The 18,038-nt window shown below is 39.0% G+C and overlaps 1 protein-coding gene and 1 pseudogene across 1 annotated transcript; one reads left to right on the plus strand and one right to left on the minus strand.

Annotated features, from left to right (window-relative positions):
* The first annotated feature begins 182 nt into the window (after nucleotides 1-182).
* On the plus strand, nucleotides 183-13,249 carry BCAS2 (BCAS2 pre-mRNA processing factor). Its single transcript, XM_043460086.1, has 7 exons — nucleotides 183-359; nucleotides 466-558; nucleotides 3,227-3,297; nucleotides 5,814-5,975; nucleotides 11,275-11,325; nucleotides 11,839-11,919; nucleotides 12,940-13,249. Exons 1-7 carry the CDS (start codon nucleotides 267-269, stop codon nucleotides 13,064-13,066), a joined length of 678 nt encoding a protein of 225 aa, XP_043316021.1. The 5' UTR covers nucleotides 183-266; the 3' UTR covers nucleotides 13,067-13,249.
* On the minus strand, nucleotides 9,291-9,950 carry LOC122437352 (annotated as a pseudogene).
* Nucleotides 13,250-18,038: the final 4,789 nt, after the last annotated feature.

Raw genomic sequence — 18,038 nt, forward strand, 5'->3', positions numbered from 1 at the left:
AGCAAGCGGGGACAGGAAACAGACGTACCGGGGACTCTGGGAAACCAAGAAGTGACGTCATATCCGACCAAAACAAAAATGGCCGGGCAATTTCTAGCGGGCGCGCCCTCAGAATTAACAACTGGGCGTGCGCCAAAGCAGATACACAGGTGACGTCATTACGTTAGTGTCGGGCGCAGGTGACGTGATTACGTTAGCGTCGGGCACTGGCGTATTGAAGTGAACCTGAACCGGCGCAGACTTAGAAAGCTCCAGTGAACCTAAGGATGGCGGGCACTGGTTTGGTGGCTGGGGAGGTTGTGGTGGATGCGCTGCCGTATTTTGATCAGGGTTACGAAGCGCCTGGTGTTCGCGAAGCGGTAAGTTCGGGGTTTTGTGTAACTGGCTCAGCGCTGGCTGGCCCATAGTGCCGGAAGAAGCGCCTAACAATTTGCTGCTCGTACCCTGTCTTCTTTTCGTCCTTAGGCTGCGGCGTTGGTGGAGGAGGAAACTCGTAGATACCGACCTACGAAGAACTATCTAAGCTACCTGACGGCCCCAGATTATTCTGCTTTTGAGGTAAGTGTGATGTTTTGAGCCCAGCGCACAGTGAACCCCTTTGGATCGAGAGCCTTTGCCTTAAAAGCTTTCACTTAAAAGTGAATTGTAAATTCCAGCTTAAGTGTTACTTGCTTCACTACTACTTACCCTGTTGTTAGTATTGTCAGTCAGTTGAAAATAGCTGCATAGATAAGCCTCTTCCAGAGTTCTGAGACCCACAAGACTTACTAGGGCTCCACAGACTGACCTAACAATGCAAAAATTAGTGTTACGTCTTTCCAGGATAGGTTTTTGCGTAAATTCTCAAAGGGATCCTCTTCCTCTAAGTATAAAACAAGTGATCTAGGCTGTTTTTTAAAATACACAAAAGCCTAATTACCTAAGCTTCTGAGAGCCACAGGATTGCGGCCTTTGTTTCAAAGCCTAAATATTTACTGAATGTACGTCGTTGATTGTAGAGACAAATAATATCTAAGTGAACCATGCTAAACCGTTTAGATATTTTGCCTAGAAGTGCACCCAAAACACTGTGGGTGGTAGATTAGTCGCTAAGTCGTGTCCGGCACTTTGCAACCCCGTGGACTATATGTAGCCGGCCAGACTCCTCTGCCCATGGGATTCTCCAGGCAAGAATAGTGGAGTGGGGTTGCCATTTCCTTCTCCAGGGAATCTTCCCAACCCAGGAATCGAACCCGAATCTTATGCATTGCAGGCAGATTCTTTACCAACTGAGCTACCAAGGAAGCCCATCCAAAATACTGCTCAGGGTCTAATTGTTCAGTCGCTTCGGCGTGTCTGACTCTGAGACCCCATGGACTGCAGCGCCAAGGCCTCCCTGTCCTTCACTGTCTCCCGGAACTGACTCAAACTCATGTCTATTGAGTTGGTGAGGAGAAGTGGGCGGTAGAGGATAAGATGGTTGGATAGCATCACGGACTCAAAAAAATAGTGGTTAAATTTTAAGTAGAAGAGAGATGTTCCTACTGACACACTTGTTTTCCCATGATTTTTTCTAAATGTTGTTACCCAAATAGATGTTACCACATTAAGAATTAAGGACAGTAATGAGTCCTTATTAGCTTGATTTCTGAAAGTTTCAGATAATTGCATTCAGTCACAAAAACTTGAGCCAGTTTTGTGTTTAGCTCTCTTAGATATAACCTGGTGCTTCCTATCTTTATAGTTAGTATACTGATTATTTCTGTGCTTCCTATCTTAGTAATTAGTATACTGATTATTTAGCACTTTTTATAGTGGGAGCTAATAGTATACTGTGCTCACTATCTCAGTCCTAAAAAAACTGTGTAAACTATATATGTTTAATATTCCAATTTTTTAGATGGGAAAACTGGAGCTTAGGCTAATTTGCCCAAGAACTTAAGCACTCCTCAAACTGCTTTTGAAACCGCTCTTTGATTAGTTCATTTAACAACTGTTTCTGAAGATTGATTCTTCACAAATTATTAGAGAACAGGAGTTTACATTCTAGAGTGTGAGACAGATAAATCAGAAAATATGAGATTGTTGATAAAGCTGTACAGAGAATTAAAGTAATAATATGATGTAGAGTGACTCGGTGACTGCTTCAGAAAGTTTGATTGAGGAACAGCTGTCTAAACTGAGATGAGAATGCTCCATGAGCAGGGATCTTTTTCATCTTCTTCACCACTGTGTTTTCACTTAAAACAGAAAATAGGCACCCAAATATTTATCACTGAATGTATGAAGAGCTTCTAAGCCAGTTTAATGAATGCTTAATGTATGCCATTTATGCCTAGAATTCCTTTTATAACTTAGCTCTGTGAGTGCTGTCTCAGTCTTTGAAGAGAGTTAAGTTAAAATTTCAGATCTGTCACTTGTCACGTGAATTAGGTAAGGGCTCTGAGGTTACATGGCTGAAGATAGCTTGTACTGTATATTTGTAGTTTCTTTCTTACCTAATTGTTAATTTTTACTCTGTCACTGTGCATAGGGTTCTATCTAGAATGCCTTAGTTTCTACAGGAAACTAAATAACCATATTTTCTTAGAGTCGTGTGAAGCTCAGCAGTAGTCCAGAAAAGGCTTTCTCCAAGAAGACATACTTAATGCAAAACTTTTAAACAGTTTTGCATTAAGTTTTGCATTTAAACAGTGAATGTGGACTTCTAGAACACCTTTTTAGCTTACTCTTTAGTCTAAATGAAATAGGATGTTGACCTAAAGAGGTAGAACTATACCAAATTTTTTTGAAAATAGTAAAACTGTTAGAGGCTTCTCAGGTGGCTCAGTGGTAAGGAATCCACCTGCCAATGCATGGGTTCCATCCTTGGGTCGGGAAGATCCCCTAGAGGAAATGGCAACCCACGCCAGTATTCTTGCCTGGAAAATTACATGGACAGAGGAGCCTGGAGGGCTATAGTCCATGAGGTCACAAGAGTCAGACATGACTTGGTGATTAAACAACAAAAACAGCTTTTCTTTGGGGGCCCCTTTACATATGAAATGGGTGTGTGCCTGTGCACTTTTCCACATTCTAGAGAGCACTGACTCCAGAGAAGAGTTGATGATGGGGGGATGATCCATTATTATAGGTAGTAGTAAAGTATAAGTATTTAAGAAGGTTAGATCCATTATTTGTTTGGTGGTTTTTAATTTGTTCGTTGATATGATTTTGGAAATAATTCTTTCTTCAATTTATATATCAGACAGACATAATGAGAAATGAATTTGAAAGACTGGCTGCTCGACAACCAATTGAATTGCTCAGTATGAAACGGTAAGTCCTATTCTTGGTTCAGCTGGGCTCAGATCATTCTTTAATTTTAAATTATTAGTAAAACAACTGTCAGTTCAGTTCAGTTCAGTTCATTAGTTGTGTCTGACTCTGCAACCCCATGGACTGCAGCATACCAGGCCTCCCTGTCCATCACCAACTCCTGGAGTTTACTCAAACTCAGTGTCCATTGAGTTGGTGATGCCATCCAACCATCTCATCCTCTGTCATCCCCGTCTCCTCCTGCCTTCAGTCTTTCCCAGCATCAGGGTCTTTTCCAGTGAGTCAGTTCTTCACATTAGGTGGCCAAAGTATTGGAGTTTCAGCTTCAACATCAGTCCTTCCAGTGAATCTTCAAGACTCATTTCCTTTAGGATGGATTGGTTGAATCGCTTGCAGTCCGAAGGACTCTCAAGAGTCTTCTCCAACACCACAGTTCAAAAGCATCAATTCTTCGGTGCTCAGCTTGCTTTATGGTCCAACTCTCACATCCATACATGACTACTGGAAAAACCATAGCTTTGACTAGACAGACCTTTGTTGGCAAAGTAATGTCTCTACTTTTTAATAAGCTGTCTAGATTGATCATAACTTTTCTTCCAAGTAGCAAGCGTCTTTTAATTTCATGGCTATAGTCACCATCTATAGTGATTTTGGAGCCCCCAAAAATAAAATCTGTCACTGTTTCCCCATCTATTTGCCATGAAGTGATGGGATCAGATTCCATGATCTTAGTTTTCTGAATGTTGAGTTAACTTTTCACTCTCCTCTTTCACTTTCATCAAGAATTCTTTAGTTCTTCACTTTCTGCCATCAATGTGGTGTTATCTGCATATCTGAGGTTACTGATAACTTATGTAGCATGTTCAAATAAATGTGGAAAAGGAAAAAAACTTGTCTGCTTTTATATTATACATGTTTTTTCATATAATAGTTACACTCGTGGTTTATATAATCTTGTTAATGTTCAAAAATGTTCTTTCCACCATCATTTAAATGTAAACTCTTTAAAATCCAATAACAAGAGAATGGAAAAGTAAGTTCATGTTGAAGAATTCCCAAGGACATGTTCCTGATTAGACATGTAGTGCTTCACTGTTACACAGACAGTGTTAGTAAACTCAGAGTGCCTGCATAGTTTGACTTTGGTTCTATTATCTCCCTTCCCATACCACTTTACTACAAAACTGTTTCTCCTTCCTCAGGGAAAAAACCCGAAACATTCTTTTGTTACTTTCTCTAAAATGGAGAATTGGGTTGCTTACCATCTGAGGTCCCCTTCAGCTCTAAGATAACTATGAAATGAACACCAGTATATAATCTGGCAGAGCAGAGAGGGCCACATGAACAGTGGGGTTATCCTCTCAGCATACATACAGATTATAAGAGGGATTTGAGCCTATAGAACCAAAGGACCAGATTTCGTCTTTTCTCGTGCTCCATTTCCTATGTGGCCTGACATGATAAAAGCAGAAAAACTTCTAAGACTCTTTAGTTCTCACATTTCTAGGTGCTTCTGCTCTAAAGGTTTTCACGATGGTAGCTCTTTCATAACAGCATATTTTAAACCCATAAGTAGGTTATAATCCATTAAGCAGTTGATTGTGAAGTTATAGTAGGACATCACAGAACTTTTTTGAAGTATCAGAACGCGTTGCATGTAAAGTTAAGTACTGTTTTTGGAAACTTCTGTTCAGTTACGTGTATTTGTATACTGTGTCACAGTGTAAAATATTTCTTATTGTGGGTTATGATTTGAAGTTCTCAAAATGCTACATTTATGATGCATGTGTAAAGTTTGCTTTTTTAAAAAAAGAAAATAGTTTATCACTTCTTAGTCTCAGCTGCATGTACCTCAATTTTTCATAGGAATGATGTGAAGTTTTTACAATATCTAATAACAATAAGAAAATGGAAATGAAAGTTAGTTTGTAGCAACTCAGTAAGGAGCTGGGATTTATGAAGAGTGTATGTTGCTGGCTATATTGGCAGTACTGAAGGACTGGGTATTATTAAAAATAGAGAAAAGACTTAAGTGTGAAATGTAAAAATCATTGTATACCTTTGCCATTTTTTTCTCTAGAGAGATGTAGATATGTGGGTAGGAAGGTGGATAGATGTAGGTGTGTTTTACAAAATGATAGCATAGTTTTTCATATCCTGATTTTTTCCCTTAATGTATTACAAACATTTTAATATTCTAAGTATTCTTTAGTAACATTTAATAGCTAATATAACAGTCCTTTATGTGAATGCATACTTTAGCTTATTGTATCATTTCACATTGAAGTGAACAGTTATTTGTTACTGTATATCGTAATGCTAGATCTTATTTGTAAATTGATTCTTAGGATAAATAGGCTTCTTATTATTGCAAGGCCTACATGTTATCTCTGGTTGGTTTTTTTTTCCAGTCTTCTGTTTTTACAGTGTGTGTAGACCTACGAGGCATTCTGTTGGGAGTAGAGAGAAAGAGTTGGAGGAATATGTGGTTTTATTTCATTGTTGTTTAATTTCAGATATGAACTTCCAGCCCCTTCCTCCGGTCAGAAAAATGACATCACTGCATGGCAAGAGTGCGTAAACAATTCTATGGCGCAGTTAGAGCATCAGGCAGTCCGAATTGAGAATTTGGAACTAATGTCCCAGCATGGATGCAATGCCTGGAAAGTGTATAATGAGTAAGAAACCTTTTTTTTTAAAACCCATCCCACCTGTTTAAGGGGACCTAAACCTAACACATTTATTGTATAACGTTGCGGTAACAAGTTCTGAGGTTTGATTTACAAAACAGCTTGGTAGTAGACTATAATCCTTAATGTGGGGGGCGGTGCTTTTACAGTCAGCTCTCATTAGTCGTGCTTTCTGCTTTTTAAAGTGGCCTTGAATACTGAATTAGTAAATACTGAACCATTTCAGTATTTGGGAGAAATACGTACGTGTGTATATATACACATCTCACATAGATGATAATCTTACACACTTTATAACAACTCACCCTGACAGATTCTGTATTTTATTTATTTTATAAAAGAGAAGACAAAGTTCGGAAGTGTTAAGTAGCTTGCCACAGTTGGAAATTAAACTCTCTCCTCTGGTTATCTCTGCATGAGACCTGAAACAAGAAGGTGGAGTATCCCTTTGTTCTTCTTTAGCTGGAAATGCACATGTTCAGCAACTCTGAATTTTTTGCTGCTCTGAGCACATCCATGAATGATCACAGAACTCTGCAAGGATTGATTTGGGGGTTACAAATAAATTTGAGTTAATGGGCAAATTCATTTGTACAGAATCTGCAGATAATGAGAATTGATTGTAAGCAGAGAATTAACACCAGAAACAAGAGTGCTACTGAACTCCTATTTTTTCCCACAGAACTAGCTTTAGCTTTAGGTTTTGCTGTCTATGGTATTTAAGGTTCAGTTTCCAATTCGTAAAAGTTAGTGGTTAGATGATCTCCATGGCTTCTTTGAGCCCTAAAATCCCACGTTTCTATTAACAGTTTAAGGCCATTGACTCTCATGACTGTATAAAACCGTTTGTTAGAGTATGATTCCTGAAACAGTAAAGCAAAAATCACAAAATGATAAATAGCTTTTCTCAAGTTTTCAGAATCATGTTTAAACTTCTTTGGTCACATAAGGATCTGTGGGCAAAATCCAGAATGTAAGAAACTGCAGAACAAACAGTTTAGTCTCTATTGAGAACATTGCAAGGCAAATAAAGGAACACGGGAGTTAGGACGATTAAGAAGTTTAAGAGAACAAATCAATCCAAAACAGCATGTATTTCACAAAATGAAAAATGTGATTTTTGTTCTCAAGAAGCTTTCTTTATCTACTTGAGGAGGCAAGATATTCTAGGCCAGATAACCAAGGAGTTCATTTTGGCAGTATGGAGGCATTGTGGTCTGTAAACTGTAGAAATCCGAGAAGGGGACATTAAGGATTAGGTCCACTGTAAGAGGATGAGATGTGAGGGTGGGGATTATTGAAGTGTAGTTGAGTTTTGTGTTAGTTTGAGATGTATGGCATAGTGATCTGGTATTTTTGCAGATTATACTGTATTATAGGTGATTACAAGACGATGGGTATAATTCCCAATGCCATACAGTATACCCTTGTTGCTTATCTCCTTTACATATAATAGTTTGTATCTGTTACCTATCCCTAATTTGTCCCTCCTCCGCTTCTCTCACCTTTGTTAACCACAAGTTTGTTTTCTATATCTGTGAGTCTGTTTCTATTTTGTGTGTATATTGTATTTGTATTATTTTTTGAGATTCCATATATAAGTGGTATCATACAGTATTTGTCTCTGACTTATTTCACTGAGCATAATATTCTCTAGCACCATCCACATTGCTGCATGTGGCAATACTTCCTTTGTATGACTGAGTAGTAATTCCATTGCTGATGTGTATGTATGTGCCACATCTTAAATTCAGCCATCTGTAGATGGGCGCTTGGGTTGCTTCCATGTTTTGGCTATTGTAAATAGTGCTGCTACACACATTGGGATGCATGTGTCTTTTCAAATTACAATTTTCATTTTGTTTTCAGATACATGCCCAGGAGTGGAATTGCTGAATCATTTGGTATTAATAGTTCTACTTTTAATTTTTTTTTTTTTTAACTTTTTTTTTTTTTACTTACTTTTAGTTTTTTGAGGGACCTTCATACTGTTTTCCATAGTAGCTGCACCAATTTACATTCCTATCAGCAGTGTACAAGGTTTTCAGAAAAGGGTGAAATATGGATGTTTAGAGGAGAGTGAGAACATTCTAGGAATGGAGGCTAACACAGATGGGGGGCAGAGGGGAAAGAGATGCCGCAGATTGAACATTGCTTTCATAATTAAAGCTGTAAAGCTTTAATAATTATTCTTTACTTAAGGTCCAGGCTTTTTTTTTTTTTTTTGAGAAAAGCCAGCATAAAGCACTTTTATTGCAATCATGTAAGTGCAGGGTATAGGGGTAGGCCGGGGGAGTAGGCAACAATTTCTCTCACCAGATCACTACACAGGACAGCAAAGGGGTGAAAGGGGGCAAGGAGAAGCCAGGAAACTCTGAGATCAGCATGGGAAGCTGAGCATCAAAAAACAGGAGTTGCTGAAGCTGTGGTGACCAGCATCATTTTCTTAAGACAACACTCAAGGATTTGTCATGATGGCTTGGCTTTCATGGGAGTTAAGTGTCTACAAACAGCATCTTCAATTTAACTTTCTATTAAAGTTCTTAAAAATTAGGAAGTAGAGCTTGGATAGCTATGCAGTTACAAAAACCCTGGATATCCATCCATTAGAAAAACCACAGGATGGAAGCAAAAAACAAAGGCCAGGCCATGAAGGTTTCAGAGATCTCAGGGAACAGACATCTGCAATGTTCAACATCTCAGTGAAAACGATCTGCTTTCAAAAGGCAGAGGGTCTACGAGGAGGGTGAGGGTGGGGCAGTGGAGGCAAGTGCTCTCCCCCTTCCCACTGCAGTTTTGGGTAGGGCTTTCAATTCAACCCGATGACATCTCTCAACTTGGAGAATAATTCGGCCCTCAAAAGCGCCTTGAATCTGCTATGGCTTTGCAGTGCAGCAGCAAGAGCGTTTAATATATAATAGATAAAACTTCCATCCAATAAAATAAAGATTCTTGCACCCCGCCCCCCCAACACCAATTCCTAGTCTGAAGTTAACTCATCACTTGTGTTGTTAATACTTGACTAATACTTAATTGGAAACCTAGATCCAAAGGACTAAAACTCAATCTTCACCCCAGAACAAAAACAAACTGAGTAATTTGAGGTTTATGGCATATACTTCAGGTCAACACACATAGGAGGAGAAAGGGGAAGAGCAAAGCCGGTGACAGGACACATTCAGTCTGGGAAGATGTTTATACAAAGAGTGTAGTGGAATACAGACTCGCTGTGTGCGTCTGGAGGCGCCAGATCCTTCTGTGGCACCTCCAAGAATGGGGAGCTCAGGGAGGAGGCCACTCCTGTCACCCCGGTCTTAGAAGTTCCACCTCACAGATGAGCGTGGCATTGGGTGGGGTGATGCCTGGGTGCCCAGTGGCACCATAGGCATAGTCTGGGGAGATAGTCAGCTCGGCTGTCTGACCCACGCTCATCTGGGCAACCCCTTCTTCCCAGCCTCAGATCACCTCCTGCTTGCCCAGAACAAACTTAAAGGGCTTGTTTCTGTCCCGGGAGGAATCGAATTTCTTTCCACCGTCAAGCATCCCGTGTAGTGCACCACGCAGGTCTGGCCGCGCTTCGGGAAGGTGCGCCCGTCTGCGGGAGAGAAGGTCTCCACCTGCACTCCCACGGCTGCGGTGGCGGCGGATGCTGGGTTGGCCGATGGGCTGCGGCTGCGGGCAGCGTGGACCGAGGAAGGTCCAGGCTATTTAATGTGATACTCAAAGCAAAAGTCTAGTCCCCTCTTTGGTGACTGTCATAAAATCTGCCTCCGAGCCTTTACTCAGGCCTTACCTCCTCCTGAAATACCTTTTAACTATTCTACACAAATTCAGCTTATTCAAGGCATGACTTTAATCTGTTTCCTTTTCTTCCCTGATTAAAATTCTGCCTCTGGTACTCTCCATCTTTTGAGTAACTATACAAATCACTATGCGCGTCACTTGTTTTCCATTTAATTGCATAACACTTTCTAGTGTCGGTCTTTCTTTTGCCCATTATTTTGTCTCCTCCAAACCCAATGGATGTTTCTAATAAGGAGAGAATTCTTTACTTGAAACTGAAGGGAAACCTTCAAGGTCAGCCCCTAATTTTACAGATAAACAGATTTAGCCCTTGTGATATCGAATGACTCATCCAAGGAAGCATAGCTATTTAGGGCAGAGCTGAGACTAGACCCCAAGTCTTCTGATTCCCATGGTATGATGTGGTCAGTTTCAGCATTCTTAATACTTGAGGAGGGACCTGTGTGTTTAAGAGGGAAGCTAGAAGAAGGGAGAAGACAACAAATAAGCTGGGCTTTCAGAAAGAGGTGATTCAAAGAAAAGTTCCCTATTAACGGTCAGAGGTCAGGAATAGAGTACTAACCTTTATTGTCTTCAGGGTGGAATAATTGTCAAAGTGGGATGAGCTGAAAGAAAGCCTGGAGAGGCACCACTGTTTGGAGACCAAATTTGTATAGAATTAGAGTTAGTTTTTGAAAATCAGTTGGTAGAGATAGGAGAATTTACTCAGAAGAGAAGCAGGAAATTTGAGTCACAAAGCCCGAAAATAATACTGGATCTAGAGCCAGAGCATAATAGAGCCAGTATGGTTGAAATGGACTCTCCTGCCTTAAGAGGAAATTGATAGGGTATGTGAATTATATCTTAGTAAAGCTGTAGTTTAAGAAAAGAGAGAGATTGAACTCTACCCTTGAACCATTTCTCTAATGATAACTGCAGGGAACTCTGTATAACTCAACTTCTCCCCTCTGCTGGTTAGAGCTGATTTGGACTGGAATCTGAATCTGCAGCCTTCCACAACAGTTCTTTTCTTCTCTCTGGTTAGCAGTAGACAGGAGGAGAGAGTGACATACTAAATGTAGGTGAAGAAATAGAGATAAAAGGAGGTGTACTCATGAGTGGTAAAATGAGTGCACTCGTGAGATATTCCCTAAGATGTGATACAAGTAACAAAAGCATAATTCTAGTAAACAGCTTGGGTTCAAGAGTTTATAAGACCTGAATTCACCTCTGAGACTTAATCATGTTTGTTACCTTGACCAAGTTACTTAATCTGAATACAGTGTCCTAACCTGTGAAATGGGGATAATGATGTCTACCTCATAGAACTCTTGTGAGAATTAGGTTAGTATTGTAGTGTGTCTAACGTGATGTCTGGCACAGGGAACTCAAAAAATACTGGCTTATTTTTAGCAAAAAAACTTGACCTTGTGTCAACTAGACAGTATACTTTCAGTTAGCACTATTTGATTTTAATGTACATTAATCTGATTTTCTTTTTTAGAAATCTAGTTCATATGATTGAGCACGCACAGAAAGAGCTTCAGAAGTTAAGGTAAATTGTTTTTCTTTCTATTTTAGAATGAAGTTTAGGTGAATCCTTAGTAAATACAGTGAGAAGAAAAAGGAACCACTGGACTATAGTCATATGAGAGTAAATAATTGATGATCCACTCTGTCCAGTGTTTAGTGTTGGGTTTGCCCTACCTGAGTTGAAAAGAAATAGACGTGAGATCTGAAAACATCTCTCTGGGGTCATTTGCAGTTTGCAATTATTGAAATGATACTTTTAGAAGGAAAAAGTAGTAGAATAGTACGTATAATATGATTTATATTAAACACACACACACACCCTAACCTCTGTATGTATATATACATACAGGAAAGTATCTGAAAGAATACTCACCAAAACTGAAGGAAAGCTGTCAGAGAGAAGGAAAAGCACAGGAAAGGAGGGCCTGTCCATTCTTAAGCAGTTAAAGACATGTTAATTATAGACTTTTCTGTTGATTTTAATCTTATGTTAGAGTTAGGTGGGCTGTATAAATATCTTTTTTTTTTTTTACAGGAAACATATTCAAGACTTAAACTGGCAACGAAAGAACATGCAACTCACAGCTGGATCTAAATTAAGAGAAATGGAGTCAACGTGAGTATCTGTAATTCCATCACCTTTTAAATTGTTTGGCATGTGTTAAGATCAGGATTCAACAATATGATTCAAACAGTATTCAAATAGAGTGCCACAAGTATCTAAGAAATGCCTTTCCGGAATCCCAGTCTTCACTGCTTCTGCCTGTTTCTGAAGTATGAGCTTGAAAGGAAGTTAGAGTTACAAACAAAAAATTGAACCACTGCTTTTTTAAACTCTTACGGGAGGGGAATTCCTTACTTTCTTGATCATTTGTGTATATCTCAGGAGTTTTCCCCCCTTGTTTATATATTTTGTTTCCTCAACATTGTTCTTCATATATTCAAATAAATTTATACAAATCTCTGAATATAGTCATTTTTTTAATCGTTTCTTTTCTTTTTTGACTTGCTCTTTCCCTAATCTCTCTGCCTCCATTACCCACACCATTGTCCTTATTCCACCTTCCCCTCATCTTCTGAGTACCCCATGTTATCAGTCTATTACTGCATCTTTCCACACTCTTCTTCAGATTGATATAATCTTCTGCATGTACATGTGTGTTCATTTGTCCTAGAGATTTTTTTCTGAGAGAAGGGGAAGATTCTTTGAATCTGTGGAATTCTGTCTTAGCAGCTGTAGAAATTTCTTCATTTTTAACTATTGCCTTTGCCTTATTTTCTATCCTTTTCTAACCGAAATAAATACTAACTTCAGTCACTCTCTCATATCTCTTCAGCTCTTTCTAATTTGTTCTTTTTTTCAACGTTTTATTTTGAGATAATTGTAGGTTCACATGCAGTTTAAGAAGTAGTACAGAGCGGTCCTGTATACATACCCTTTACTCACTTTTCCCCCTAATTGTGCCTCAGCTTTTGAAAATGTAAAGCTAAAAGTGAAGGTTAGTATTATGGTTAAAAATGTATATACTGGTTAAAAATGTGTGTACGATAAATGTGTATAGTTTTGTGTATACTATAAACATCTTGTAAGAGAAATTTCGCTTTAGGTAATTTTCCCGTCTGTTTTCTTTTCTAGCTGGGTATCCCTGGTCAGTAAGAATTATGAGATTGAAAGGACTATTGTACAATTAGAAAATGAGCTCTTTCAAATGAAGCAGCAACACGGAGAGGCAAACAAAGAAAACATACGGCAGGACTTCTGAAGTAGACTGGCTTGGTGGGTAGAGTGGAAGGTACGTTGGGCTTTCACAGAACATCAAGCATCTTAACTATGAAGAACATCAGCATCTTTTGGAAGCCATCAGTGGTTATATGTTTAGAAACCGTAAAATGTGGATAGTTGTATTCTGTTCGTACATTTTAGCAAAATAAAAAACTTCAACATGGTGGTGGTTTGTTTTGTTTTGTGTTTTTGCTATTAAAAAAAGAAATTTAGACTTCCAAGATTAGTATGGCTTTAGAATAATGTTCATAAAATAAATTTTGAGTCACTGGGACCGTATTTTGTACCCAAGAGATCCTTACTGAAAGTTTTCAACATGCACAAGAAGTTGGAAATTTTGATTTATTAATATAAGTATTTCAAATAAAGAGGTAGTTCTAAACAAATTTTTAATTACCAAATAAGACTAATACAGTGGCTCCATTATGTTATCTGTGATCATCATCACTGCAAGCATCAGTTACATAAAGCTTAGTATGTGCTGAGCACTGTTCTGAGCACTGTTCTAAGCACTTTAGGTAGATTAACTAAACTTACATGAGTTAAGAAAAAAAAATGGATCCTCACAAAAGCCTATGGAATTACATATTCTTCTCATATACAAACTGACAGGTTCTGATGGAGTAATTTGCTAAAGTTTTTTTAGCTAGAAAGTGTTATCAAGGTTTTGAAACCAGTAGTTAGCACCATAGTTGTGTTCTTATCCCTCCACTTGTAAAGAATTAAATTATAAAAGATTCCTAACCAATTCAGAAAAAAATATTTGCAACATATCAAAGGATACATAGTCTGCCTGTATAGAGACCTTTTACAAATCACTGAGATGAACTCCCACCAGAAAAAAGTTAAAAGATGTTTAGCATTAAAACCTAGAACTTGTCGTACCTGTTACATTAATAGTGCTTTTTGTTGTTCGGTCACTAAGTCACGTCCAACTCTTTGTGACCCTATAGACTAGCATACCAGGCTTCCCTGTCCTTTACCATCTCCTGGGATTTTCTCAAACTCATGTTCATTGAGTCGGTGATCCCATCCAGCTGTCTCATCCTCTGCTGCCCTCTTCTGCCCTCAATCGTCCCCAACATCAGGGTCTTTTCCAGTGAGTCACCTCTTCACATCAGGTGGCCAAAGTATTGGGAGCTTCAGCATCAGTCCTTCCAATGAATATTCAGGGTTGATTTCCTTTAGGATTGACTGGTTTGATCTTGCTCTCCAAGGGACTCTTAAGAGTCTTCTCCAGCACCACAGTTCAAAAGCATCAATTTTTAGGACTCAGCCTTCTTTATGGTTCAACTCTTGCATCTATACATGACTACTGGAAAAACAATAGCTTTGACTCTACAGAAGGTATAGTGCTTTTTTTGGGGGTGGGGTATAATTGACAATATTAAGGGTCAGTGGTTTTAAAGCTAAGTCTGTAATTTGTATATGACTTTTTTTAAATCAAAATGTTTGTGTTTATATACTCATACTTTTTCTCTATAATAGTATGGTGTTTGATTTGTTATCTATCAAATATTCAGTATTACTAGGTAGAGCTTATACCATCAGCTTTACTCATCTTTTATATAGCAGTATGTATATAATGTGTTGAATATTTTCATACGTTGCTCTTAAAAGTGACTGGAAAATGAATATATGATATTTGTTGAAACTGGCAAGTCTTTAGCTTCAGTCAGAAGCCCAGTGGTCTTGAGCTGTTGACTGCTTAATTAGAGGACAATAGAGAAATGTATGAAGTACTTAGAAAACATGTCCAAAAAAAAAGTACAGTGGTGAAGTTTAAAAATCTTTAAAGATTAGAATCAGCATCTAAAATGCATCACAATAGCCCAAACCCTAGGAAAAGTTCAGTAGCATGTTAAAATTGTTGAAGATAAAGCTTGCTATGTATGTCTTTATGATGGGAAGGGGAATTAATTGCATTTTAATTTCAACAATTTTTTTTAAATTTTATGATGTGTTGAACATAACTCAGTCAAACATGACTGAGCACCATGGGTTGATAGTATACTTTTCAAAGTTAGCCATATTCAAAGGGAAAAGTACTTGTATGATTTAGGATTTTTCTATGTTCTAGTTTTCTGGAAACAACATCCTTCTCCCACCCTCTCCATTTCCACTTCTAACTTTTCTAAATTTACTTAGGAATTTATATACAAAAGGAAGTGACTTTCTATCATATGGGCAAATACCTGAAAGGTTATATACTATTTTTAACTGGCTCAAGATCTATAAATAGTTTCAAGGTTTCCATGAACTGCTTCACATCCTGTTTTATATGTGTGTATGCATTTTTAGTAGAGTATAATTTGCATCAGATTCCCAAAGGGGTTCATAATGCAAGAAAGATCCCTCCCCTGGTAGACATGACTGTTCTGTCACATCAAGTTCCTTTCTCCTTCATTCTTTCTCTCCCTTCTCCCCAGATTCAACCTCAGCTGAACTGCATAATTTTTTAATAAGTCCATCATCTCCAGTTTTCTTCTGCACTGCCAAGACTGAATGGTTGGATGGGAAGCGCATGATTTTTGGCAAGGTGAAAAGAGAGTAAGGGACTTCACCAGTGGTCCAGTGGCTAAGACTCTGCACTCCCAATTCAGGAGGCCCAGGTTCTCTGATCAGGGAACTAGATCCCACATGCCCGTTCCACACACCATAACAAAGATGGAAGATCCTGAGTGCTGTAACTAAGACCTGGCACAGCCAAATTAATTTAAAAAAAAAGAAAAGCGTATGAATATTGTGGAAGCCATGGAGTATTTTGGGTCCAGTAATAATAGCGAGACCAGCAGGAAGATCACCATTGCTGACTGTGGACAACTGAAAAATTTGACTCCCAGACCATTTCTTCTGTAGCTCAGGAGAGCACCCTCTACCCCCATCTGCTCACAGTCTCCTGTAATCTTTGTGCTTTTGTTGCAATTCCTTGGGTTCTATGTTTTCTTTACCTTCTGGATTGCAGAGGTAAGTTTATGATTATGATATAATGACAACAAAGCCTGTCCTGCAAGATCGCAGGGAGGGGAGATCTGTTACATATTTAAAAATAAATCAGTCAAAATATCTTCCAGCTCATTCAACATCATTTCTGGAAACTAGAAAGGAAAAAATGGAGCCATACCTTCAGAATTCTTAGAAAAAGCTTACAATCTAAGCCTCGTCAGGCGGTCAAATTATCAGTTAAGAATAAACAGAATAAAGACATTTTCAGTCAAATGAGATCTTAAAAACATTTACTTCCTGAGCATCATAAGGAGCTACTGGAAGATAAACCCTTCTGATCTAACACAGGGGAAGGGTAGAGGGACGCTTCCAAGGAGATGGATGAAAAGATCCCGGGATTATATCTGTACACTCTATAGAGGGTAGCCAGTTCAGGTTGGAATGGTGTGACTCGAGACAAGCATTTAGAGCGCTATCACAAATATGCCCACTACCATGGTACCAGCTTTATACCTCGAGGAGCAGGATGCCCAGGTGAGCTGGCACACATTTCTAACTTAGACTTGACTTGCTCAATGTCCTGATGAAATTCCTCTTCTCCCCCTCCTTGACCTACTGGAAGTGTTCTGCTGTGTCCTACTTCTGAAGACTAGTTCAGTTGCTCAGTTGTGTCCGACTCTGTGACTCCACACACTGCAACATGCCAGGCTTCCCTGTCTAGCACCAATTCCCGGAGCTTGCTCCACCGAGTCAATGATGCCATCCAACCATCTCATCCTCTGTGTCCCCTTCTCCTGCCTTCAATCTTTCCCAGTATCAGGGCCTTTTCCAATGAGTTGGTTCTTCGAATCAGGTGGCCAAAATATTGGAGCTTCAGTTTCAGCATCAGTCCTTCTAATGAATATTCAGGACTGATTTCCTTTAGGACTGACTGGTTTGTGGTACAAGGGTCTCTCAAGAGTCTTCTCCAGCACCACAGTTCAAAGGCATCAATTCTTTGGTGCTCAGCTTTCTTTATGGTCCAGCTCTCACATCCATACATGACTACTGGAAAAACCATAGCTTTTGACTATACGGACCTTTGTCAATAAAGTAATGTCTCTGCTTTTTAATATGCTGTCTAGGTTGGTCATAGCTTTTCTTCCAAGGAGCAAGTGTCTTAATTTCATGGCTGCAGTCACCATCTGCAATGTTTTTGGAGCCCGAGAAAATAAAATCTGTCACTATTTACATTGTTTCCCTATCTATTTGCCATGAAGTGCTGGGCATGCCATGATCTTAGTTTTTGAATGCTGAGTTTTAAGCCAACTTTTTCACTCTCCTCTTTCACTTTCATCAAGAGGCTTTTTAGTTCCTCTTCGCTTTCTCCGATAAAGGTGGTGTCATCTACACATCTGAGGTTATTGATATTTCTCCCAGCAATCTTGATTCCAGCTTGTGCTTCAGCCGGCCTGGCATTTCTCATGATGTACTCTGCATATAAGTTAAATAAACAGGGTGACAATATACAGCCTTGACATACACTTTCTCCCATTTGGGACCAGTCCATTCTTCCATGTCCAGTTCTAACTGTTGCTTCTTGACCTGAATACAGATTTCTCAGGAGGCAAGTAAGGTGGTCTGGTATTCCCACCTCTTGAAGAATTTTCCAGTTTGTTGTGATCCACATAGTCAAAGGCTTTAGTGTAGTCAATGAAGCAGAAGTAGATTTTTTTTTTTTTAATTCTGTTGCTCTTTCTATGATCCAGTGGATGTTGGCAATTTGATCTCTGGTTCCTCTGCCTTTTCTAAATCCAGCTTGAACATCTGGAAGTTCTCAGTTCGCGTACTGTTTTTTGTTGTTTTTTTTCCCTCACCTCTACTCTCCTCCCACTGGTTAACGTACTGTTGAAGTCTAGCTTGGAGAATTTTCAGCATTACTTTGCTGGCGCGTGAAATGGGTGCAATTGTGTGGTAGTTTAAACATTCTTTGGCATTGCCTTTTTTTGGGATTGGAATGAAAACCG

The sequence above is a fragment of the Cervus canadensis genome, chromosome 2 (assembly GCF_019320065.1).
Source record: "Cervus canadensis isolate Bull #8, Minnesota chromosome 2, ASM1932006v1, whole genome shotgun sequence".
Lineage (NCBI taxonomy): Eukaryota > Metazoa > Chordata > Mammalia > Artiodactyla > Cervidae > Cervus > Cervus canadensis.

Bases quoted from the DNA above. Each gene is read 5' to 3' on its own strand.
- BCAS2 (XM_043460086.1), top strand. From the start codon at position 267: ATGGCGGGCACTGGTTTGGTGGCTGGGGAGGTTGTGGTGGATGCGCTG. The intron at 5,976-11,274 runs GTAAGAAACCTT...TTTCTTTTTTAG, and splicing joins GCCTGGAAAGTGTATAATGA to AAATCTAGTTCATATGATTG. The intron at 11,920-12,939 runs GTGAGTATCTGT...TTTCTTTTCTAG, and splicing joins TTAAGAGAAATGGAGTCAAC to CTGGGTATCCCTGGTCAGTA.